Source organism: Rhamphochromis sp. 'chilingali' (genome assembly GCF_963969265.1).
Source record: "Rhamphochromis sp. 'chilingali' genome assembly, chromosome: 2".
Classification (NCBI taxonomy): domain Eukaryota; kingdom Metazoa; phylum Chordata; class Actinopteri; order Cichliformes; family Cichlidae; genus Rhamphochromis; species Rhamphochromis sp. 'chilingali'.
In genome coordinates this window covers 19486775-19513699 of record NC_137930.1, presented here as the reverse complement: position 1 = coordinate 19513699, position 26925 = coordinate 19486775, and the positions used below count along the sequence as shown (strand labels likewise).

At 40.3% G+C, this 26925-nt stretch overlaps 1 protein-coding gene across 2 annotated transcripts; it reads right to left on the bottom strand.

The window, feature by feature from the left end:
- Positions 1–54: 54 nt before the first annotated feature.
- On the bottom strand, positions 55–25947 carry LOC308392192 (lysosome membrane protein 2-like). Of its 2 annotated transcripts, XM_080875115.1 has the most exons (13): positions 25463–25944; positions 11848–12005; positions 9874–10021; positions 9501–9692; positions 9262–9353; positions 8637–8756; positions 4481–4659; positions 2453–2571; positions 2276–2349; positions 2131–2182; positions 1096–1248; positions 910–951; positions 56–598 (listed from the first exon to the last, which is right to left on the bottom strand). In XM_080875115.1, exons 1-13 carry the CDS (start codon positions 25583–25585, stop codon positions 488–490), a joined length of 1563 nt encoding a protein of 520 aa, XP_080731241.1. In that variant the 5' UTR covers positions 25586–25944; the 3' UTR covers positions 56–487. The 2 variants fall into 2 exon arrangements, with proteins under 2 accessions (XP_080731242.1, XP_080731241.1); XM_080875116.1 differs by lacking the exon at positions 910–951 and having other exon boundaries at positions 55–598; positions 25463–25947.
- Positions 25948–26925: the final 978 nt, after the last annotated feature.

The following is a 26925-nucleotide window of genomic DNA, read 5'->3' as shown; positions in this document are numbered from 1 at the left end:
TTTAAAGGGTGTGATTGTTTTAGAACAGGGGTCCCCAATCCCAGTCCACGAGGGCCGGTGTCCCTGCAGGTTTTAGATCTCACCCAGGGTCAACACACCTGAATCACATGATTAGTTCATTACCAGGCCTCTGGAGAACTTCAGGACATGTTGAGAAGGTAATTTATCCATTTAAATCAGCTGTGATCAATCAAGGACACATCTAAAAGCAGGGACACCGGCCCTCGCGGACTGGGATTGGGGACCCCTGTTTTAGAACCACCACAGAGCACACTCGTCATCTCTGCTTACTGGATGACTGTTTACAACTATTTTTACATAATTAGCAGCAGCTAGAAGAAGCCACTGTTGTGTTCTAAACACTGTTTGTCTGGGAATAGAGTTTAGCGCTCTCTAAGGAAACCTAAGAGCATATAATACAAGACATCTGAGACTAAAAACATATCCTCTTCACCTGAGCCCTCTATGACAGACCCCTTGCACATCCTCAAGCTTCCACGTTAGCCTTAGGTGTCAGACCAATGTAGGTTCCATTCTGGGGATCCTCCTTCTCTTTATCATTAACTGGAGAGTAAGCGGTGTCGTCTTCAGCGGACGACTGTAGAGGGACATTAAGGACATAAAGCAGCATTACAAACTAATCAGGTCTTATTACAATTTGTAAAGTTATACCTGTAATGGAAAGTGGTTGCTTCCCCTTAATCATGCCATCTCACAACAATTAAAAAGACAGGCAGTATTAATATGCAATGCATTAAGTGTACATTAGCAGAGTTATTTTAAGTCAGGTGAAACTGGTCTAGCTGTGCAATGAAAGATTAAATGAAAAAAGGCACTTAGGTGATAAATAATAACCAAAGTAAGACAAATGAATAAATAAAGCAGATAAAATAAAGCAGCAACACTTACAGCATAAAGAGGCTTGGTAAACACAATGCGCTTAACTTCATTCTTCCCAGGAACACACAGTGAGAAACACAAGCTCGGTGTTATTAGTGTGCAATTAAGCAACTCAATGAATTGTGCAAAAATTATGACTTATTAGGAGCAGGCAAATTGTAAGTTGTTAGGACTCAGCAAGAAGCAGTCTCATACCTTCTGTTTGCGAGCCCGGCACAGGAGGATGACAAAGACCATGAGCAGAATAACACCCAGTCCCACAATGACGAGAGGGAAGTTGGACACCAAATTGCTAATCAGCAGAAGCTTCTTTAATCTCTCTGAAGACGCATCGTCAATTTCCACGCTCTGTTTATTCAGAGAGAGAGAGAGTAAAAGATCCATCAGAGGAAGAGGGGAATTCAGCTGAGCATACAGAAGATGAAGAAACCAATCAGTACTAATGCATCAAGGCTGAAAATGTGGGAAAATCTAGCCAGGCTTTGACTTTTGGGAACCAAATCTACTTTTGATTATGTTGGCCTTGTCTAAATCTCTTGAAAAGAAATCCTTTTGAGACTGGATACACAGCTGAGAGATACATGTTCAGTGGAAAACACCAAATTTGCTTGGCAATGCCTAATTTGAATCAGCTGGGCTTCTTCTTATCTTAACTGGAAATCTGCACTAGTTGCTGTAATATCACCAGAAAAACACAACTTAATTGTGTTACTAAGCACTGTGTTTAGTGCTTAATCAATGCAAAACCCATCTGTCTGTCTTTTTCTAACTGCTCAATCAGTGTGAGGGGAGGAGTCCCGAGGGAGGAACCCATGCAGGCAAGCAAACATGCAAACTCCACACAGAAGAGCCCCAGCAGGCTGGTGGATTCTAAAACAGGACATTCTTGCTGTGAGGCCCATGTGAAAAAACACAAAGCTGTGTCTTTAGGGAGGTTATCGGGCAGGACTATTTCCTGGCTGGGAGACAGTTACTACTTGGACTCTCTGCTCATCGCACCCTTGTGCCAGTTACATTAGTTCAGAGCCAGGTCGCTTGTTTCCAGCTGTTTTCTATCTTTGCTCCAAGTCACACTCAGCTCAGTAAAGCTAAGCTGGACCGACATAATCATCTAACTCTCAGTAACACGTGTCTTTTTCAAAATGTTGACATACTGTTTAATTTCTTTATTGCACCTCATAATAAGGATCTAGGAGTTTCCTGTGTTTCAGCATGTGTAATATCACTTACCTCATTGAGGAACATTACAGGAAATACTGTTTCATTCAGGGATCTAGTGGTCCTGTTAAAAGTGCAGCAAAAAATATGGTTGGTAATCAAAAACAGCACCTACACGCATACGTTTAAAACAACAACAGAAGTGTGTGTTACTCACGGGAATCCAGGGATTCGCTGCATCAAGATGTTCACCTGCGCTCTTTTGTGAGCGCGTACAATCACTCCAGTGGTCTGTCAGAAAATAATGTATATAAACATAGATACACTTCAGAACTCCACCACTAGGTGGCGTAGCAGTACATCTTAATGTTTGACCCTAAGCCTGAAGACTTACCGGGTTTAGGTCTAGAAAAGTTTGGTGATGCGTCCTTTCAGGTGACAGTCCTTCAATGGCAGCCACATATTTGTTATCTGCCAGGTAGAAATGAGGAAAGGAGGCAACCACTGGCGCACCTGAGAGAAGAAATGAAAAATGTTTAATAAGACTCGAGCTCCCGCACGCCTCTGCTGCAAGGCCATCATTTCACACTAAACTGACCCAATCTAGAAAAGGAGAAAGCCTCTTCTCTTCAAAAGAAGAGAGATCAGGATCTAGATCATGTTGTCCACTGCTTGGAAGGTTAGTGGCTCGAGCCCTGGCAGCTCCCATCTGCATGCCAAGACATCCTCGGGCAAAATTTTGAACCCTGAATTGAGCGTGACTGTCTCAATGCTATATAGATACGAGGCTTGTAGTATAAAGCACTTTGAGTGCTCAAGCAGAGTAGAAAAGTCACGTGCTGTTGTTCAGATCATGTTTTATGTCTCCTATGTAAAACCTTCGAACCTCTTTCACACGACTATGGCGAATCTACACACGTTAAGCAAAGCGCCACAAAGATGACATAACTGTTGCCATTAAAGCGGCAGCACAGAAAACATTTTAATGCCCCATTTCCTTCATGTTTGAAGTCTGATCTAATCAAGGCATGACAACAATAACAAAACAGATCAAAAGGCGAAGAAGGTGGTGAGATACGATCTGACAGGGACGCAACATGTTACTTGGGGTCCAAGAAAAACAAAAACAAACAATAAATCATCACAAATGGACAATAACCCCTGTTGTGTGAGCAATTAAAGGCGGCAGCTGATATCCAGATAAAATTTCTTGTTAGTCTTTCTGAGTTCCTTCCTTATATTGTCAATGGAGGACTTCACGTTCCTACAACAATACCTCGGTCAAACTCGCAATCTTAAAGTCAAGTGATACATTTTTGGTGGGTGGCCCAAGCAAACACAAATGGTCCAACGGTGGAAAAACCATGTGTCCCCGCAGCAGCAGCGACAAAGCCAGACAGTTATGAGAGGAGGGGGGCAGTTAGAGGTGCTGATAAAGTGGGGCAGAGGTGAGAGTTTTCCTGCTCTCCTGTTTAGCAACAGACGTTTGACAAAAACATTGGACACACGCAGTCACCTGAGAGGCTGTTCACATGACAACTGGCAAGGTCAATGCGGGCGTGCTAACACATACACATACTGGTATACTTATAGAGGCCTTTATTTACTGCGCTTGTTCTTTAACTCCAGGCCATAAACACGCAATCAAATTTCTCTTTATGGCTAAACAACATTCAAAAATACTTTTACCTTTGAAGTGAACTGCAGTTGTTCCATTTGTTTTAGTGGACAACGAAAATCCTTTTGAGAACGCCAATCTGTGACGTCTGTTTTAATCTTTGGCACAGTTACATTATTCTGAAGCAAAGCACGGAGTTTTTCAAATGTATCGCTTCACAACAATAAAACCTTGACGTGAGAAAAAACAGGGCTCGACGTTCACTTGCTGGAATAACTCTGTGAAACTAGTTAGAAATGGCTGCATGCTGTGACAGAAAGGTGCAGTACGGGCCATCAACTGCATTGACCATGTAAAAAATTCCATATTTTTTAATTTAAATATGTAAAAGAAATGTTGAAACCACAAGTACTGTGATTTTACAGGATGGAAAGATGAGGCACAGCTGAGCTATGAACACTGAGGTAATGCCCGGTCATATTCAAGGGCAGAATCAGGTGACAGGGCTTACCGCCCACTCTGCTACTGGGTCAGTCATGTCAGATGACGCCTGAGGTGTGGGGAGAGCTGTGTCACATGGGTATTTTAGGGGGGTATTAGCATTACAAACAAAAGAAGGACTTTATTGATATCAGTGTAGTAGCCATTAGTATTTAATGGCTACTACATTGGACATTGAGTCTAAGCAAAGCTTTTGTGTCATTATTAAAGAAATTGGAGAAAAGAATAAAATGGGTTATGTTGGTGCTGAATCATGACCGATGCATGGAAAGTTTCTGAGAGAAACTGTGCTGCGTCGATTACCTTTCCGACAGGGGCTGACTTTAAGGACGCCAGTTCCCAGGCACTCCTTTGGGGTGACGCAGAAACCCTCATTGTCCGGGTTCTCCTCTTTGCTGGCCAGGACAGAGGGTGGAGGTGTGAAGCGGTAGGCTGGGATCCCTTTCACCTCGACGTCTTTCTCAAACTCCATGTAGATGGTCCTGGAGAATAAAGCGAACAGTCACATTGCACAAAAACAATTAACTTCACTCAGAGCACAGCATTTCATAGTGACACATGACTGCTGGAACTTTGCTGGAAATTCTCAGCATGATCGAGTGTGAATGCTGAATACTTCAAACTAATATTTTTAAGGACTGTACCTTTGGTGAGGAACTTCATAACAAGCAATGCGATCATGAGAAATGTTCTGTTATGTTATTTAAGAAAGACTGTTTGAACTAAGTAAAAGAAAAAAAACACTGCAGACTGACTTTCAGCAGAGACACAAAGAGGAAACCAGATGACTGACATTGATTTCAACAATATGCTAAAATCCTGCTGGGGCTCCTTCATCAGTAAATCTAGACTTGTAAGGGGAGCAGGGAAGACAAATAATATATTGTGGTGTTAACCTTCTGTTAGTACTGGGAGCAAAGACACTGTGAAATCTTTAAATGTGTGTGTGGTTTTTTTCCCAACATCCAAGAGAACTGAGAGCAGTTCATCCTTGCCCTGCATATCTGCAGCTTTGTCTTGTCGAGGGAATCCCAACCAGTCTTAGTGAGAACAAAGCACTCTATACAGTGTCTGCCAGCTGGTTGGGAGGGTGCAGCCCACCAATCGTGCAACAATACTGTACAGACCTTTCCCTTGACCTTCCTGGGAAAAGCCAAGTGAAAATCCTTGGCCTTATACTGCTAGGAATGAGAACTATTACAGTGTTACCATAGAAGAGCTCGACAGGGCAGTAGAAGGTCCTTAACCCATCAGCAGGACCAGTATCTGCTCCTTTGTGCACAGAGGAACGGGTTGCTACAAAATGACCTAGATTTTGAATGTCTTTGACCAAACATCAGAAACAGACTTCATGAGGGCAGTCTAAGGGCCTGAAATCCTCTAGTAGGCCCTGCGTTCATTGCCCAGCATTGTGGAGCCTGATTAGCATTTGCCATAGCATACCAGAATTGGCAGGTCTATCACAGGAGATCTGTGCTTTTCACAGATCACAGCAGGTGGAGGCATATCCATGGAGGTACATACAAACATCTACTGACCAGGCAATGCCATTAGGTGTCGGGATGAATCCTTGGAGCCACCACTCTGGTGCAGTGGTTCCTGGGTTCTTCCTTGTGAAAGACAATGTCCGATCTCATGTGCAGAGACTATGGAGGCAGGTCTTGAAGGTTGAAGAATTTGTTACCACTGACTGGACCCCAAGCTCACCTGATCTAAATCCCACAGAAAACTTCTGTGAGATTATGTTTCCATCCTACGCACCTCAGATTGCACAGGAGGTCAGTGACGCCCAGGTTCAGATCTAGGAGGACATCCCCCAGGGCACCATCTGTCATCTCATTAGGAGCACGCCCCGATGTTGTCAGGCTACTACTAAGTAAACCTCTGAGTTGCTGCATAGTTGTACATAAGCTGTACATAATTTCTTTGCTTTCATTTTTAGGGTGTCTTTAAACTCAGCGCTCTGTAGGGTTCTTGCTCGTACGTAACTTCACCAAAATGTATTTGCGATGCAATTTTGTTTGAGTGACCACTAAATACAGAATGAAGGCTTTGAAAAAGTGTCACAGGGCTGGTTAAATTAAAATGATATGAGAGAGTCTATTATTTCTGTCATTTAATATTCGTGTATTTTTGACTTTCTTTTTTCAACATTTTTTAAATGAAATAAAACCCTCTAATGAAGTCAGTAATGATGATGAGCAAAAGGATGGTGAAGCTGGTATTCGAACAATGACACATGTTACCAATTCTTTTTCTTTGTAGCTCAGCTGCCAGTTTCTGGACCGAGAGGCCACCACCCGTTTAGCTCACAGATGGGAATTCTGCTGCTATGCAGTCCCAGGTGTTCTCTTTTAACTAAACATGCGTTTTAAACACAAAGTTATGTTAAGCGAGTGACTTATACATAGGGCTGAGGATCTGTGTGAAAGGTCGTCATGTATTAATGGAGCACTTCCACTTCAAATGATTGTAGTAAGTACAATAAAGGGGGGAGGGGGCGTATTCCCTTTAGTCACAGTTACACAGACGCCATGATGACACAACCAGGCCAAGAACAAGTAGGTGAAAGTGCTTTGTAAATATTTGGTGCAGGGGTTTTTGACACACGTCCAATCAAAGTCAAAGGTGCAACCATTCCACTCTGACTTTCCAGATTGTTTCCACGCTCAACAACATGAGGAAGACGTCCGAAACAGCTTGTGCTCTCTAAAGGACAAACTCTTGCTATGAAGACTAGGGAAGCAGCACGTCTGTTTTGCAACAAACAAGGTTTGGGATTAAATTTGGTACTCGTTGCAATTCTCAGCAGTCGTCAAACTGTCTCTAAAGACATCCTGGAAATCCTGGAGGAACCATAATAAATTTCCCCAAAAGCATTAGTTGAGAACATTTCTCACAAACACTTCCAAGAGGAAATACTTGTCCTGTGCTTAGCACAAAGTAACACTTACCATCAATCATCAAAAGCATTTTCTTTCTCTCTCTCTCTCTCTCCTTATTTTCTGTTATTCCACAATTGTCCTTGCATTCCCTCTCTCACCCTGTCCCTGATGTTCCAGACGGAAACTCTCCTAATAAGGAAGCCTTTTCATGGTGTTTTCTGGAAAATGCCACTTAAGTGTTTCAAACAGTCCTCGTGCTTTAAGCAGAAAAGTCAACAGCAAAGAGAGGTCACCCACTGAGCTGTTAGTAAGTGATCAGGATGTTAAAATAACATACCATGTGATCCACAGGCTGTGGACATTATTTCCATACTAGATGTGAAAGCCTCCACACTGGTCTGCTTGTCATGTACCAGAAATAGAACATGCAATCCCCATGTAAAATGTCCTAAATGGGACACCAAGTGTAAACAGATAGGGGCACACAGGTCCCCATGGTAACCACATTACATGTGTTTTACTGAAAAACTCTTTAATTGAAATAACACTTTATTTTTACCACATGACTAATAAAATTAACGTCAAAGCTGATGCCCTTTCTATGGAAGCCCGTTTCCGCCACTAAAAAAAAAAAAAAAAAGGATCCATAACTCAAAATTTCGAGTTATTTTCTCGAAATTTCGAGTTATTATCTCGAAATTTCGACATATTAACTCAAAATTTTGAGAAAAGCAACTCGAAATTTCGAGTTAGCGCTGCCAATCAGTAATCTACGTGAATGACGTCATTTCCATGTTACCCGGAAGCTGAAGCCCTCAGCTACAAATGCTACAGCTAAGCTACTGGTATTACATCCAGTCGTGAATGCACAGATTGCTGAGTGTTTTCAGCCTGGCTTCACAAATGATGAAATCCCTGTGTTATTAGCTGAATCACATGGTGTTACTATCAGCAAACATACTTTAATTTGTTGGGATCCGTTTTTGAGTGCGCGGTCCTGCGCCATATGCTTCCGGGTAACAAGAAAGCGACCTCATTCACGTATATTTTTGATTGGCAGAGCTAACTCGAAATTTTGAGAAAAGTAACTCGAAATTTCGAGTTATTTTCTCGAAATTTCGAGATAATAACTCGAAATTTCGAGAAAATAACTCGAAATTTCGAGTTATGGATACTAGCTTTTTTTTTTTTTTAGTGGCGGAAACGGGCTTCCATACCTTTCCCTCCTTTGCCAGCTACAGTAATTTTTAGCTATAGCCAAGCTCCAAGAGCAGGAAAATAAAGTCAAAACTGCAGTTCCTCTAATGGCCACTTGAGGTTCTCTCCAAAAATTAGCTTTTCCCCACAGACTTGTGATAAAAAAAGACCAACTTTACAGGAAAAAAAACATGGTCACAGAATGGAATTTTTTTTTAAAAAGGTCTGGGTTTTGCTATGTATATAGTAGCTAAAAACTAAACTAAACATTAGTACAGAAAAAATAAAAACTGGTGCACAAAACTTCACCACAGTGGATAAAATGTGGTTGGCATACCACCAAAAGGGCTGGAGTGCACTGTGGTGATGAACCGTACCTGCACAGGTCTGGAGTAAAGATGTGAATGCGCTCATCCTTGTCAAGCAGGGGGTGGAAAGCACTTCCATCTGATCCAACGATGCTGTTGCTATAGTTAGATCTCCAGAAAGTCAACTCCCTACAAAACAACCAAAAAAGGCTTTTGGAATGTGCAGGCTTGTATTTAAAATCGAAAAAAAGAAAAGAAAAAAGAAAACAAATCTCATTTTCAAAATAATCCCGTCCAGTGAAAACAAATTTATCGTTTTCATCTTAATAACCATAAATTGCAGTGGTACGTTTTGATGATCAAATGTGTTTTTATCTGAAAGTCACAGTTAAAAAAAAAACACCCAGGAGCACAAGCGTAATTAGAGGCTCCAGGGGACCTAAGACAATAAAACTGGATAAGAAGGTTCAGTAAAGGCCATTTTTAAGGCATCAGGATATCCTGCTCTGTGCTCTGTGTTAAGGGCAAAGATCAGGATGAAGGCAGGCAGACAGTATCTCTATTACTGCCAAAAAAAGTAGAAAAAAAAGGATTTCACAGGCTTGTTAATACAAAGGTTACCCAATAAAATTTCATCACTCTGGATGAAGACAGAGAGGGAGAGTGTGTTTGCGTGAGACTGTATCAGCACTACCTTTGGCCTTTCCATGTTTCGATCCGGCCATAATCCATGTAGTTCTGCTCTCCAGTGTGGTAGATAAATTCACCGTCGTTGCTTCCATTTTTCTAAATAAAAAAACAAACAAACATTCAAAACGTGTTTTTCAAATGTTATTTCTGGAGAAACAAAAAATCTTCAAGACTTCATGGAGGATCTGCTCTGACAACTTTCTTTTCATAGCTTTATATTACTTGTAAAGAGCTGTTACATGCCTTGTACATGAGTCCAAACACCGTCTCCACCTCAGGTTTGGTGCCAGCAACGCGAACCAGCAGAGGATCTTTGTAGCCCCAAAGCAGTTCATCCACAGTGCGTGTAGTGAACAGATCACTCTTGAGAGAGTTCATCCAGATTGAAACCATGGAGGCCTTCCAGAAACTATCTTTCACATTGTTCATGACAGCCTGGAGACAGGAACGGAAGCAGTTGTGAGGAAAAAAAATTTGAACTAATAATAGGGATAAGGTGGACAATGAGATGGAAATGAGGACACAATAAACAATGTTCAGTAACAAAGAGAACATAAAGTCCTCTTTAACCCACTTGGATTTCCACTTTCCTCTACTTTTTCAGTTCATGACTCACCCAGGCAGGGATGTTGACAGTGGTGATGTTATCCTCAGCTGGATCACCCACAGATTTCTCCCTCAGGAACACAAAGCTTTTCGTGTTATACGCGGAGACCATTTTGCCATTTGCCACCATACTTACGTTGTCCTTGTACCTGTACTCCCTGTGCAAACGCAGGAAAAGAGTGTCATTTAAAATCCCCAAACGCAGACCACATAAACGTAGCACTGCATTTGTATTTTAGCACAACATTGCAACCATTCATCCATCCCTGCATCCATTCTCTTCCACTTATCAGGGTCGTGGAGGGTACTGGAGCCTATTGTAGCTATCATAGGGCGAGAAGCGGGGAACACCCTGGACAGGTTGCCAGTGCGACGCAGGACTAACACTTATATTCACACCTATGGGCAATTTAGAATCCCCAGTTAACCTAAGTACATTAAGTGCATGTCTTTAGACAGTGGGAGAGAGAGAGAGACCCAGAGAGAACCCACACAGATACAGGGAGAACATGCAAACTCCACATAGAAAGGCTCCAGACAGTTTGGGGAGTCAAACTCAGGACCTTCTTGCTGTGAAGCAACAGTTTTATCATTCATCGTATTGAAATTAACCAACCCAAAACTGTTAAAATGACATTCTAGGAATAGATTATCTTGATACGCAATGTTGGCTGTTGCAACGTTTCCGGTGCTTTAGCAGTTATCATCATTTAGGGCTTAATTGAGTGCAGGATTTTGATGACTAGTGATTAAAAACTAGCAACCCACACAAAAAAATTAAAAAGGCCTCCTGAGGAAAAGACAAGACGAAAGTAATATATCGCAAAGAGGAAGCAGAAAAGCAGAAGGCCACATGACACAGCCTGAGGGTTATGACCTGTGGCCCAGCCTAGAAAACCTAAGCAAAAATTCAACATGCACAGTATATGGCAACACAGTAGTAGTGGTATTATATATATTTAATATGTTTTATACTATCACAATTGCCAAATTTTACAGCATTAATAAACCATGTTTATAGCCAGAAAAAATAAGCCTTTATAGAAGTGCCTAAAAATCTGAATTCAAACTGTAGCCCTCCAGATGGCGATAGCTGTAATTGCAAAAAGATTTACAGTCCCAGATAAGACAAACCTCTATAAACACTTTCATGGTAAGGTTACGGACTCACACAATCATTTTGAATAATACAGAATACTAGGGGTGCAACGATACACAAAATTCACGGTTAGGTTAGGTACTTTGGTGTCACGGTTCGATATTTTTTCGATATAGAAAAAAAATGTTTACGCCTTTTTAATTTGTCATTTATTAAAATTATAAATATATATTTTAACTCAAAAGTACAGTTTTTAAATTTAATGTTGCTGAAACAACAAAGTAATAAAAAAAATTAATCTATCTGATCAAGAAATCACTCATCTTTGGAAAAGAGAGTTTATTACAGAGAAATGGCTCTTTCCAAATTAAAAGCTATACTATACGCTTCTTCTGGGGTATACTCTCAGCAGCATATTAAACATATCAGGTCCCCATAAGGAGAATCACGTGCTAACAGCTGTCTAACTCGGGTAAAGTTTGTAGCATGCGTGCTTGTTGTTTTTGTCTGCTTCCACTTGTCTTTGCACTAGAATGATGTCGGCGTAAATGTGCAGTCATATTCATTATGTTTCCACTAGTGCTGTCAGCGTTAATCTGAAATGACGTTAACGCCACAACACGGAAAATCTCCGTTAACGAAAAATGTCCGTTTTCAAAAATACCTGTGTACGTGTGGACGTAGCCTGAGTCAAAAAGGTACTTGTCATGTCCCCGTGGCTACATCCATCTTTTATTTACAGTCTCTACCCAGAGCACATTTACCAGATTGTGTGATTTCAGTGATTTCTTAGAAGACTTTTTTTTTTTTTACACTCACCATAAACATCTGTTTGCTAACATTCATGTCAACAAGAAGTTGACAAGTTCTGCTCCTGCTTCTTACCTGTACGTGTAGGGTCCAATCTGTTTAACTTCTGGCTTTGTCCCTGCAAGAAACTCTTTTGGATTGGTCATATTGAAGAAGTAAAACTGCATGTAGACAGGAGGGGGAGGTTTTTTCCATGAGTCAAACACGCGGCTGCCCTCTACCAACACAATCTCCTGTTGAGACATAAGAAACACTTTTTAGTTGAAAACTCATCATCATATATAATTCAAACTCACAAATATGGTTGTGAAAAGCAATTCTTTTGGGAGTAATTAATATAAAAACGCTGACTGCACATTTTACATACTGCATTAAAACATTTTTCTATTCAATATGGAGTTTGACATCATTTTTTTTATGTGGTTTTCAGGTGATTTCCTGCACAAAGTGGAAACTTTTGCAACAGCCAACACATTTTGAACATGAAGTTTCCACAATGTGCTCCTAGTAAAAACAAATAGTAACAACAAATCATCCGTAGGGGGTCGTGGAGGGGAGATGCTGTCTGAGCGGCAAAAACAAGAACACTGACTGCACACATGAATGGTATGAGGGGAGGCCCTTCCACTGCTCCAATTGTTAGCGGTTGCCTGTGGCAACAGGCAGTTGGGGGAGAGCCGCTAACCGATCATGTGATGCAGAAAGCTGGATGCACACTGTTTATGCAGAACTCCAGCCTTAATGAACTGAGCCACATTCCTCAGTACTGAGCCCTTATGAGGCCCTGGAGGTGGAACACAGGCAACTATCCTGCTTCATTCTCACAGCAAACGTCATTGCCTGCGGACAACGATGCTCTGGCTGGTAGCAGGAACATTTTGAGATACTGGCAAAGAAAGAGGCAAAAAACTGAAGGCTCTGAGAGGATTAGCATTTCTTTCAAGAGAACATTAAGAGAAAATCTCACTCTGGCCTAATTGTGTCAGATTGATCTTAAGTTAATAGCTGGAGAAATAGGTCCAGAACTGCTCGATGCTTTAGGGGAATACTCACCCCTCTTACTCCTCCCCCCTCTTCCTCTGCGGTCCCCTCTACTTGATCAGAGACAAAGGTTTAGCTGAGTGGCCAAGGACAATAAAGCTGTCACCTTAGATTGAGGAAGGGAGAGCGTGGTCTTTCTGTGATCTTATTTCATGCTTTGAACAATCAATAGGGTAAACCTCCCAGCATGGCACTTAAAATACATGGAAAACAGGAACAGAAAAAACCCTCTTATCTCAGTATCTACCACTGCTTTCCTTACACCACTCCCCATATGAAAACACATGCAGCAGGTGATTACATAAATACACTTAAAGCTAGTGCTTTGATGTGCAGACATTCACATACATAGATGTGAACAACACTGGGCACAGCAAGAGGCCACAGTATTCATTAAGTCCTCCAGTCATGGTGCACAGGCTTTGTAGGCTCTAAATGGGTTTGCCTCAGTAGTGGTTAAAAGATTCAACAAAGCCAAACAAAGAACTGTAGACCAGCCCTGATATTATTTAAACCATCGAGACTATATCAGAATCAGAATCACAATACTTTATTGATCCCTGGGGGAAATTATTTTTTGTTACAGTGCTCCATTTTAAACCAACATTAAGACAAGACAGACAATACGCTAACTAAGAATAGTACAATATATACATATATATACATACATACATACATAAGTCACTTATAAATAAATATTTGGAAAAGAAACATGTGTAGTTGTAGCAGCAAACAGTGTGTTAAGTGGATGCGTTGTACAGGGAGATGGCCACAGGCAGGAATGATTTCCTGTGTCGTTCAGTGGTGCTTTTCGGTAATCTCAGTCTCTCACTGAACGAGCTCCTGTGACTGACCAACATGTCATGGAGTGGGTGGGAGGTGTTATCCAACATTGTCTTTATCTTGGACAGCATCCGCCTCTCCGACACCACCTTGAGGGAGTCCAGCTCCATCCCCACAACATTGCTGGCCTTACGGATCAGTTTATTAAGTCTGTTGGCATCTGCGACCCTCAGCCTGCTCCCCCAGCATGCAACAGCATAGAGGATCGCACTGGCCACAACAGACTCATAGAAAATCCTCAGCATTTTCTGGCAGATGTTGAAGGACCTCAGTCGCCTCAAAAAATAGAGACGACTCTGGCCCTTCCTGTAAAGTGCTGTGGTGTTTTTAGCCCAGTCCAGTTTATTGTCAATGTGTACTCCAAGGTATTTATAGTCCTCCACAATGTCAACACTGACCCCCTGGATTGAAACAGGGGTCAAGTGTTTCCTGGTCTTCCTGAAGTCCACGATCAGTTCCTTGGTCTTTGCCACGTTGAGCTGCAGATGATTCTGCTCACACCACGTGACAAAGGAGTCGACCACAGCCCGGTACTCTGTCTCATCATCCCTGCTGATGCATCCAACCACCGCAGAGTCATCAGAAAACTTCTGAAGATGGCAGGTCTCTGTGCAGTATCAAGGTCCATTTAGTTTTCTATTGTCCATAAAACCCACTTGCAATCAAACTGCAGAAGTGAAGAATTATGGTTTGGCACAAACACAACCAAAGGATGGAAGTTTGACTTTGGGACAATCCTGCAACTTAAATCTTAGTATAATGATTTCAGTATATGTGTGTATACATATCTATATATTTTCTTCTGAATGGGTGGGCCAATCTGAGCAAAACTTTGCACAGTAGTGATGGGATTTCCAGCTCTTTTTAGAGAACCGGCTCTTTCGGCTTGGCTCACTAAAAAGAGCCGGCTCTTTCGGCTCTGAACCGGCTCTTCAGGTTGTTTTGTTGCTTTAATTAATTTATTAGTAACAATAATATAAAATTATGCACAAAAGGAATTACTAATGTAAAAAAAGAAAGTGGTTTTATTTATATATGTTTATATATAAATATATGCGGTGGCCCCTAGAGACAAAACACGTACAAACTCCAAAAAGCACATACAAACTCCAAAACACATTTCTAGCATGAACTGAACTTCCAAAACAGAGCTACCTAGATCACTTAAATTACACAATTAAAAGCATGAAAGCATATGTGTATTGTTTGTGTATTTATACACAAGCATTCATATATAGTCAAATAATAAAAATAAAAAAAAGTTCATTTACCTGTTATTACCACACACCAAATCCGGTCGTTGGTACTTGCTGGCTTGTGTAGCCACTAGGTAACAAACGCTCAACACTGTGCCCTAGCATCCTGGAGCACTTCTGTTGTCTTTTGTACGTGTTTTAGTTTTTATGTGCTTCTGAGTTTTTACGTGTTTTGGAGTTTTTACGTGTTTTTATGTGTTTTGGAGTTTGTACGTGCTTCAGGGTTTGTACGTGATTTGTCTGTAGGGGCCACCGTAAATATACTTTTATTTATTCACTCCACATAAAATGTAATAAATAAATCATATAATACAAAAATCAACTATTCACATTTCAACTTTTAACTATTTAAATTTTCAGCTTTTTCCTTTTACAAATTTAAAGTGAAACAACACAAAACACTGCAAACCACAACACAATTAAATATAAATTAAAATATGAAAACAAAAAGAACATGCACATTCTCTGTCATATAGGCTTGCATGAATAAACTTTCTGTATCCTTTATCATCCGCAACTGAAAATAGTTGTGGATGAGTACTATACCTTTCTAATGTGCTGTTGTTATCCCTGGCTCCCTCCTGCTCAGTGTTGCCAACTCCTCAGTAAGGAAAATCGCTATTGGTTGTCCTAAAAGTCGCTAGAAGTCGCTAAATGACGTCATCGCCTAATTTGCATAATTGGTCATGCTAATCTAATTGTAACCTATGTTGTTGGAGAGAGAAATAACATCGTGGAAGAGACATAAAGTGAGTAAAAAACGTCCTAAATGCATTTAGAGTTTATTTAGAACTACAAATTAAATTTCTTTTAGCAATTATTGTTTTTTTAATGTCACAATTCCAACCCTGCTCCTTTACCCGGGCCTGGACTGGCAAAAGTGACCCGAAATAAGCACTCTGGTGAAGTTACTTTGTGTGTGTGTGTTTATAAGTAGTTTTAAACCTTGTGATCCACAAAACAGCATATGAGTAAAAGAGTAAAAGAAGAACTGACTGTGTTACAGCACCCGCTGCTTGTTGAGAGTAAAAGCGATACACGTTTTCACGTCTTTTTTTAGCGACTTTTTTTTAAAAAAAAGTATGAGTATGACCTTAGCGACTTTTTTTTAAAAAAGTCGCGACTTTTTAAAAAAAAAGTCGCTAAGGTGTCTGAAAACTCGCTAAATATAGCGACAAAGTCGCTAAGTTGGCAACACTGCTCCTGCTCTGTTCCTGTGCTACTGAGTGTAACTACCGCCCCTCCCCCCTCTTCCCAGCGTAAAGCACAAGGCTCGCACGAGTGAAGCGGAAAAAAGTGCGAGCGGGTGAGAGAAAAAACAAAAAAACAAAAAAAAAAAAACGGCTCGTGATAAGGAGCCTCTAACAGCCATTTCATTCGCTACCGACCCATCACTATTGCACAGACATCATCACACATACAGCAATTACTAACATCCATGCATTTTAAATTTATATTCATAAATTAAATTTAAATCATATTTTTGTATATATTAATTAATTTCATCATCCCACTGTGAATTCAATGTTACATTCACCGTTTACATTCGTTTCACGTGTCACGTACATAGCTTTATACTCACAAATATTTCTATCCGGGACAGAATTTTGTTTGGCTCAACACTAAATATATCGAATTAAGAATTCAAAATAAAGCAGTGATCACAGGCGTAAAGCTTAAAGGGCGACAATTCATTCCAGTAAAGCTGAAGACATTTTTGATGACCGTGCAACACGTACCTCTAAATTTTATGTAAAACTTGTGGAAGGAAGCATCGTGGTGGTGCAGAATTAAATATTTATGTTTAAATTCTTAAGTGAAAGATTTTCCCCTCACACTGCAAAGAGGTTGACGAGGTTTACATGAGCATGACTAACAAGTTGGCCACAACATTTCCCTAAGTTAATATACAAATAAGCTTATTTTACTTGCAAGTTGTGCACCTTCACCAGCTTTATTAAGCAGGTTAACATTTTCAAAATAAAACCACTAAGCAAAAGAAAGTCCAGAGACGAGACAGTAGTCAGAAACTATAGTGAAGATGGTAATGATGGTGAAATTTCCTTTCAGGAATCAGTCATTTTTCATTATCACTTCACCAGTGGGTCACTTATACTGACCCTGGTTGACTCACATATGAGCTGAGAGACTGCCAGCCAGTTTCCCAATAAATCTTTCAACCTGAAAGAGGCTTAGCACACATAGAGAGTCTACTGCTGGGAGGGTATCCATGGGAAGAGACCCTTCATGCTGGTGCAATGTGGAAAAGGCAGTAACTTGACACAGCTGAAATATATCATATTGCCAAACTAGCAGATAACTGAGTATGTCTCCATGTGAGTTAAATGCTTGTGTCACTCCCACAGATACATTCTTCTTTCCAGTTTCCACTTAAAAATGAAACTTGATATCTTCTCCAGCCATTTTATTAACAAACATCTATCTACTTGCTTGAACAAGTGAAGAAGAATTCTTTTATGAAACATGGTGTACTTTGCAAAACTTTCATTTCTTGTTTTAACAGGACTTGATATGAATTAATGTGACCATTAAAGCCACAACAATGATCATATATAGCCACTCCTGGGTAAATTCCAGAGTGTTCATCTGGGAAAATGCAAACATTTTCATTTTGAGCTTGAACACTTACATATGAACATGTGTTTACATAAACAATCCGGTCCAAAACCGGATTAATTAATTTTAATTTGTTTCCAAAACCCCGCAGTCAGGACATGCTATATTGTATTTAGATAGAAGCTAGCGAGCTAACTTCCTGTTAACTTCTAACTCCGTTAAATGTCATAAATTCCGTTTTCATGGATGCCTGGATGTTAAACTCAATTGTTACACCTGGTAGAGCAGAACGCTGATCATTTTATTAAAGATGAAAGACTTTAGACTGTTTTTCAACTCTCAGTAATGCCACAGTGATCGTTTGATATATGGACCTGCAGCGGAGTTCAGGCCCAGACACGGCTAGTGACGTCAGACTGAACAACCGGATAAGTTATAAAAATTACTGCTCCAACCTCTACACATATTTCATCTTAGCAAACCATAGTTGATTTGGACATCTACTTTATGCAAGACACAAAGACATTTTTTCAACTACTTTTTACAGACAGATTACTTCACTTTCAGTCCAGTAATGCCAGAGGGTAAGAAGCTCACTTGAGTTATGTCACCTCGATACATCTTTTATATATATATATAAATCTTGCTTTAAGTTTGTATCTGTCTTGTGTGAAACTTGTATGAAAAGCATACAGTCAAACAAACAAACAAACAGATATTGCAGACATAAACAAAAAGGCTAATCCAAAAGAAGAAGCCACTGCTCCAAAACTGCCAAAAATACCCCCGATAAAGATTTCCTGTTCTTGAGAAATGTCCTTGGGTATGACGAAACTGTTTGGTCATGCACAACCCCAACCCAAGCGAAGTTTACAAGTTTACAAGAAAAATATCACATTACTTTACAGAAAAAAAATACTTCACACTTCACTAAATACTTTTTTTCTTATGCAGGCTAAAATATGGGTATATAAGTGGAAGCTACAAACCATGAACCAGAGAGATGAAGCTTGTTGTAAACGGGTCTTTCAAATGGAAACTAATCTGAACTCTAAAGATTGTAACCAAAGACTAGGGTTGTCAAAATGCTATCATCTCAAGCTTAGTATTGATATTGATAACGAATACTGATCTGTGCAAATGTTTGTAGGAATAACCTCTGTTACCTCATGTGCTTCTGGTTAATTTGCATCACATTTTTGTTGCAGATTAAATATTTTTAAGGTAGACTTCTACCCTTTCTATCTGGCTGCTGGTAGAGTTTTCTTAACTTTAATCAGGAACTTTAAGACAACGATATCACATTTAAGACAAATAACTATTTATATTATATACGGACAGGACCATTAACATTTGCTGCCTACTTCTCTCCCAGTTTAATAGAGTGGTTTTATTTTTCATCATTTCTGCTCGCTGCTATATTAATGATAAATAATAGCTAATGTTTATGATGCTTCACCAAGTTTTTTTTGCTGCTCTTCATGTATTTATCTGCTAGCGAAAGCGAGGGCTGTGCACCTGCTTGTCTGGGTGTGGTTGTCAAGTTATGTGTCAGATAAAGGAGGTGATGATGACACTGTTGGCATCAATATTGCTGGAAATGACTGGTGCATCAGTAATTGTTTTTAGTATCAATTAATATCTGAGTAGCAACATTATGTTATGTGTGTTGACCTTGTACCTTGTTAACCAGCATACTCTGCAACTTCTCTGTTTGGAAAACATGCTTGATAGAGCACAATCACAAAACTCAGCTGATCCAAGCAGAGTTGTGCACTGTGTAAAGGAGTAACCCAAATTGTACTCTGACAATAAAACAAGAATATTTAAACTATACACACTACAAGTAGGACTGCCACGATTAGTCGACTAGTCACGATTACGTCGACTATCAAAATCGTCGACGACTGATTTAATAGTCGATGCGTCGTTTGAAGCTTTGTAAGATCACAAAAGACGCAGGAATGAGTAGTAGGATTTAAGAGTGTAATAACGGACTGAAACAGAAGATGGCAGCACTGCATGTACAAGGATGCCAGCTGCCGTTAAACCCCGAAGAAGAAGAAGAAGCTGTGTCCCAGAATTCATAGCGCAGCCCTGCTCAGTTTCCAACAATGGCAGCAGCTAGTTAGTTTTAATATTACTCTTATTATTCTTTCTGGGTCACAAAATAAACGTTTAACATATTTTCAGGCGAGAATGTAGCTGTGTAAGCCTCAAATATCTGCTCAGTTTATCAGGACACCACATATTTTCAAAATCGCTCCGACGCCTGTTACCCCACTAGCTCGTTAGCGAGCCGGGGGCAAGGCTCACTAGCGCCGTGAGAACACCGGACTCGGTGCAAATCGTTTTCAAACCCACCGCCGTCTTTCGCTACTCAGGTTAAACATATATAAGTCACTTAGATAACTTAAAAATGTTATTGTTTGGCTTTTTTTAGTATTTTATTTATTCCTGAGTAAATTGGTTTGGCTGAGATTAAAGTTATAGTTTTTGCACAGCTGAATAAACGTCAAGCAGACAGCTGATTATCAGAAGTGTGAGATGCTCGAGAATTTACTCCGGTGTCCCCTTATATTTTAGATAGCAAGGAGTTTATTAAACTTCACTGAAACAATCTGCAAATTCCATTAAAATTTAATAAACTATCATCTTGTCTTTATTTTTAGTTACCACATACCTTAAACACTTAAAGCTGTAAGCTAATGATAGTTATATAAGAGCAGATGCTGCTGGTGCAATAAGCTGTATGCTGTAAGTCCAATGGATGATGATCTGATTAGTCGACTAATCGCAAAAATAATCGGTGACTAGTCGACTATCAAAATAATCGTTTGTGGCAGCCCTAACTACAAGGCATGTAGTAGGACCCCCAGACCCCCCTCTTCAGAATAACGGTAACCACCAACCCTCCACCTTGTCTCTTGACCTCAATAACTTAATGGCCTGTATGTTCTTGTTTTGTTCTGGACTAGAAACTGACTGTACTTGAGTTTTACTAATGGGCATTAAAGTACCTAAACCTCTTTTAGAAAGAGCTACTGTGCAATCCACTTACATAGAGATTTTCTTAAGGCTCCAGACTTTGAGTCAAAAGTATATTTATCACTGTAAGTGACGTGCTACTGATTAATATAAATGTCACATAATTGTGTTATTTAGCGACTAAAGACTATTCTGTTACAGACGACTAAAAATTCTGACAACTTTCTTGTTCAAGCGTGAAAATAATTTAATGACATTAATCAGTTCTGTGACATCTGTGATCAAAATATACTAACTGCAGAAGCTCATCTTCAGCTCATTACCTTTTTGTTTTTTTCTCCATTTTCAGAATCAGAATCAGAAAGGGTTTTATTGCCAAATGTTGAGCGGGTTTACAAAATTAGGAAATTGCTGCGGTGCTTCAGTGCAAACATACTGTTTCCACACCAAGCCTAACAGTCAAAGAAAATGAAAATTTTCACATCATCAATAGAAAGTCTTGCATATGGTTGTCGACCTCTAAAGTCTGCGAAGAATAATCTGATACCTGTTATGAAGTCTTGATATGAAAACAAGCATGAAGGTGTGCCATATGAGAATACTGACTGTGGGCCAATGGGTCTTTCATGTCCGCACTATTATTAAGGAAAAGTGAACCTTTTGGGAAAGCTCCACTACTTTCTACCATCTGAAATGTTGGAAATCATCGAAATGTCTGGACCTCAGTGACTAAAGATATGATGAACATTACTACAAATGTTTTCAATGTTGGGCAGATGCTGGATCAAACATTGATCGCAAAACTGTTGCATTCAATGCACCCGTCCAATTTGATAAGTTTCTGACCCATTTTTAAGCTTATGCAGCAAGACTAAGCGCTTCAGTTAGCTTTAATTAATTAAAACATTTAGAAATCAATGATCCTTGTTCAATGTACTACGAAACACAATGGCTAAAAAAAACAAGAGTTAAAGGAAGTGAAAACAGTAGCTATTCTACATGTTGAGAATGCAAACTTTCTTTTGAAGATGCACAGATGGCACTGTTCTTGGCCAATACAGATTATTTTTAAAAGCATGACCTGCTAATTCTGATTTTCTTTTCTAGGAACTATGACTGGCAGCTGAATAAGCATAAATTCACTGAATAAGCATAAATTCACTGAATGCACGACGCCCTGACAGTGTGTTTATTTGTAGTTGTGTCCCTCTGACCTTTTCACCTTTGGTTCTCAAGATAATCCATCTGAGAATCCTCTAAACCCACAAAACTCTTGAAACGGGATGACTTGACTGGGGTCTGTGTGGGTGACAATTTTGATGTTAACATTGCTCTAAGTATGAGTTTCCCATAAGCAACAGTAAAAAAGCATTAGGGCTACCATGATTAGTCGACTAGTCATGATTACGTCGACTGTCAAAATCGTCGACGCGTCGTTTGAAGCTTTGTAAGATCCCAAAAGACGCAGGAATGAGTAGTAGGATTTAAGAGTGTAATAACAGACTGAAACAGAAGATGGCAGCACTGCATGTACAAGGATGCCAGCTGCCCTTAAACCCCGAAGAAGAAGAAGTAGCTCTGTCCCAGAATTCATAGCGCAGCCCAGCTCAGTTTCCAACAATGGCTGTATCCCAATTCAGGGTCTGCAGCCTTAAAGTACGCAGCCTCAACGATCCTCAAGGGCCGCGTACTCAAAGACCGCTAAGGCCGGAAGTGCGAGGCTTGTGAAATGGGACGGTCTAGCCTCTGTTGCGCTGTCCAGGTTGCCTAGCAACCATGATACTAACAACTGGAAACATGTCATACAGCTTTGTTTGACAGAAATGAAGGAGAAAATCTTTTGTTCATTTGTTTGTTTGTTTCTACATGAGCTTTGATCATTCTCTGTAAGATTAAGCTCAGCTATTGAACGGTGTATATTTTAAAGTAAAGGCTATAAAACCAAGTTAGTACAAACGTCACTAATGTCACATAACTTTGCCGACATGTGGCCAACAGTAATGTTTTAATGTTCGTCGTTATTAAACATTTGCACATAAATAAGTGACATAATATTCAGTACTTACTTAAAGTTTACTCTTCGGGCGCCCCTCATCCGCCGTTTTTTTTCGGCAAAATTATCCACACCCACCGCCGCGCTATGCATTCTGGGCCATGAAGTCTACACTGCCACAGCCTTAAAATTCGGGGAAATGAAGGACGCATTTCAGGGCCGCATTTCGAGCAGCCTTTGAATTGGGACAGCCTTCGGCGCGCTGCTGTGACGTAATCGGCCTTGAAATGCGTACTTTAAGGCTGCAGACCCTGAATTGGGATACAGCCAATGGCGGCAGCTAGTTAGTTTTAATAATACTCTTATTATTCTTTCTGGGTCACAAAATAAACTTTTAACATATTTTTAGGCGAGAATGTAGCTGTGTAAGCCTCAAATATCTGCTCAGTTTATCAAGACACCACATATTTTCAAAAGTGCTCTGACGTTTTCGGAGACGTCTGTTACCCACTAGCTCGATAGCTAGCCGGGGGCAAGGCTCACTAGAGCCCGTGAGAACACCGGACTCGGTGCAAATCGTTTTCAAACCCACCGCCGTCTTTCGCTACTCAGGTTAAACATATATAAGTCACTTAGATAACTTAAAAATGTTATTGTTTGGCTTTTTTTTTGTATTTTATTTGTTCCTGAGTAAATCGGTTTGGCTGAGATCAAAGTTATATTTTTTACACAGCTGAATAAACGTCAAGCAGACAGCTGATTATCAGAAGTGTGAGATGCTCGAGAATATACTCCAGTGTCCCATTATATTTTAGATAGCAAGGAGTTTATTAAACTTCACAGGAACCCACAAACACAGGTGGAAAACGTCCTCTCAGCACTGACAACACATACACTGCATTTATAGAAAGTTCTATAAATAAGTAAATTAATTATGTAACACTTCCCCCCATGGATATGTCTCCCCAGACCATAACTATCCCACCACCAAACTAGAGATGCTGAATGTTCTGTGCAGCTTCTCCTCCTTCTCACATGTACTGAAGGTGAACCTGCTCTCAACTGTGGAAATCAGACAGTACCAGTGATGGACCTGCCAATTCTGGTAATGATCAGGCACCACAGTGCCAGGTGGTGAGCACAGGACCCACTAAAAGGACCCACCTTCATAAAGTCTGTTGCTGATTGTTTTGTCAGAGACAGTCACACCAGTGGCCTGCTGGTGGTCATATTGTAGGTAATCTGGCAGTGCTGAAACTGTCCCTCCTTGCACGAAGGAGCAGATACTGGTCCTGCTGATGGGTTAAGGACCTTCCAGCTTATCTAGATTCAAGCTCTCTCTCCTACAGTAACAGCCTGTCTCCTGGAATCTCCTACTCCTAATGCTCTTGAGAGTGTGCTGGGAGACACAGCAAACCTTCTGGCAATGGTACGTATTGATGTGCCATCCTGGAGGAGTTTGACTAGCTGTGCAACATCTGTAGGGTCATCATATCACCTCAAGCTACCAGTAGTGACACTGACTCTAGCCAAATGCCAAAGTAGTGAAAAAACTGTCAGAAAAGATGAGGAGGTAAATGTCTGTTTCCTCCACGTGTGAAACCATTCCTGTTTTGGAGGTTGTCTCATTGTTACCCCTCTAGTGCATCTGTTGTTAATTTCATGAACACCAAAGCAGCTGAAACTGATTAACAACCCCCTTTGCTACTTAACTGATTGCTATACTCTGACTTAAACATTTTCCTTTAACTTTTTTGACCAGCGTAAACTGTAGTTAGCATAGTTAGATTAGCTAATATCAGAACCAACTCCATGAATTCCACATTTGTCACTGCCATGACAAACAAAGTAGGAAGATTTAACATTAAAAACAGAACGCTAAAAATGATACCGGGAACTACAAAAGGTATTCATTATTATTTTTCCACATATTACTAATTTAATCTTTAATATCCCCACTAAGGGCATTAATCATCACTGGCAACAGTCGTTGATGGCCAAAGGTGGGACTGATTTTACTCGGCAAACACACAAAGGCGGATAGTAAAACTTTGTAGGCCAGTCCACAGCACATAACTAATTCTGAAGAATTAGCGCCATGACGTCCATTAGCTTTGCATGGCAGTTCCATATTAGCATATTAATTGCAAGTTATCCAAACTTGCTCTATCTTACCCATTGCACTGGTATGGGATGTTGAAACAGAGTTTACACAGCTAATATTTTAGTTTAGAGTGGCTGCGGCATCTTAACTTGTTACACTTAATTTAAAGTCAATGAAAAGTTATGTTGTTACGTTTGAGTTGACTTCTTATCTTGTGTGGACAAGAAAGTAACTTGTTTGCACAAGAGGAGTGACTTGTTGGGACAAGATATACATATCACAATATAAGAGATCAATAGGAATTTCTTTAGATCAGTCATTTCCTAGGAAGAAGTATTTATAGTCATGTGTGTGCTCATGGAACTGGGACTGAGGCTATGTAACTGTAGAGAAGAGAAAGTGCTGATTGCATAGTACAGGCTACTTAACCCATAACAGCCCATTTTTGGCCCATCCCCCTCCACCTCACGCGGCCACTCCTTCTGAGACACATAGCCCATCACTGTCTGTTTGAACAGTCGCTGAACAACTATTTTACTCTTGTTTCTATTCAGCGCAATCCACTTAGGTTTCTGATGTGGATAAATAAAACATTACTTTATTTTAATGACCAATAAAACAATGAATGCAATAAAACCAACAGGAAAAAACAGCTCATGTTGGAAAGTGTGAAGAGAATTGGAGGGTATGCAAATGAGTAAGGGTCTCACACACAGGCACACAGACAATGGCATCATTTTAGTGTTCATCATTCTCAACACTCTCCTTGTAAACAATTAGCCCATTCACAGGGGGGGAAATGCACGTCATCACTCATTCAAGCAGCCATGCATGCACGTGAGCTTTAAAAGGTAGAAGAATATAACGGTGTGTGTGTTTTCCCTTTACCTTTTTCAGGCGGTTGTTCATTAATGTGCGGAAAACTTGCCCTGCAAACAAGCCAATCCCAACCGCGAGCAGGACGGCGCAGGTGATCCCAACCACGTAAATGGTACACGATCTCCGTGTCATGTTGGCAAGTGGCAGGAAGAGAGAGATGCGAGCGGGACTCTTGAAGGATGAATGGATGGATGGATGGATGGACACTTTAATGTCCCCACGTTTCCCCACTGCAGACACAGAATTTTTTCCCCTCTTTGGCTTACTGAAAAAAGTTGCAGAAAAGTTTCTTCACGGCTATATCTCAAAGGTGCTGAGCGTTTAGTTTTCCAAAATTACAGAGAGCTGCGAGGAAGTTTTTTGTGACTTGCTGGTGATAGTGAAAGTTTTATTTATTGACTACCACGAGGTCCCCATTCCTCTCAGTCGGTCTGAAGCGGCGACCTTAAAATAAAACGTGCCACGAGTATTTGTAGCAGGCTGTAAAAACTCTCCCTCCCTCCTCACGAGGGAGCGCCGATTGGTTGATACGGTTTACGAGCCAGCAAGGGTGTGTGCGCGGGCGTGCGCCCCGTGAACGCACCACCACATGCTGAGCAACCCTAAACGTATCACTGTTAGCGCAACTGCTCCAAAACTGAAACGCGGTTTCACTCTATGTGACTGAAGGTGGTTATGTGTAATCTGAGCGCTATCTGTGACACCAGAAAACGTGGCGAGTCAATAAGTCGTCCACTTTCTCGTGCTCTGATTCAAAAAGCTCAGAGCCAGATGGATATCATTTCACTCATATACACGTGCAACACTTCCGGCTACTGCTTTATGTCAAAAGCCCTTCACCTTGCTCAAGGGCAGATAAGATAGTAGTTTCCGCAGTGAGCTGGAAGTGGTTAACCCAAAGAAATTTGTTTCTATTTAATTAAACCGTGAGCTAAAGGCTGCTGGACTACTTTCCATAAACATGCCTTACTTTCCACTACAGTTGTGGGAAGACAGCCTAACTACAGGCTGAGGCAAAAATTAAACTAAAATGGATAGCTTTTTTTTTTCCATTATCTAGGTGACTTTTTAAACCAATGCTTGCTTGGACTTCTTTTTCTTATGTTACGATATCTCAAGGATTAAATGAGTAATTGAACTTTTTTACACTGACAAAAAGGGGAATTCCACTTGTCTGGCCTACAGAGCAAAGTAGGTTGCTCTTAAAAGTTGTTAAGAATAAAAGCTTGCATATGCATATGCTTGCATATGTTTTTTAAATGGTTTAAACCAGGAAATATGTGTGATATCAGACACATTTCCTGGTTTAAACCATTTAAAAAACCGTTACTTTTCAAAGCCAGTGTTCCAAAGTGCTTCCTAGAAACACCTAATAAAAGACAAAGGTCAAATGAAACGTCAAAATTAGAAAAAGACACATTTGTGACTCCAAATTCTAGTGAATAACCTAAAATTGACAAAAAAATATAATT

Excerpts from the sequence above, each read along its gene's own strand:
- LOC308392192 (XM_080875115.1), bottom strand. The coding sequence starts at position 25,585 with ATGACACGGAGATCGTGTACCATTTACGTGGTTGGGATCACCTGCGCC. Across the intron at positions 2,572-4,480 it reads AGTCAGCCCCTGTCGGAAAG|GTGCGCCAGTGGTTGCCTCC; the intron begins GTAATCGACGCA and ends TTCTTCTCTCAG. Across the intron at positions 599-909 it reads TTACCAAGCCTCTTTATGCT|TCGTCCGCTGAAGACGACAC; the intron begins GTAAGTGTTGCT and ends GTCCCTCTACAG.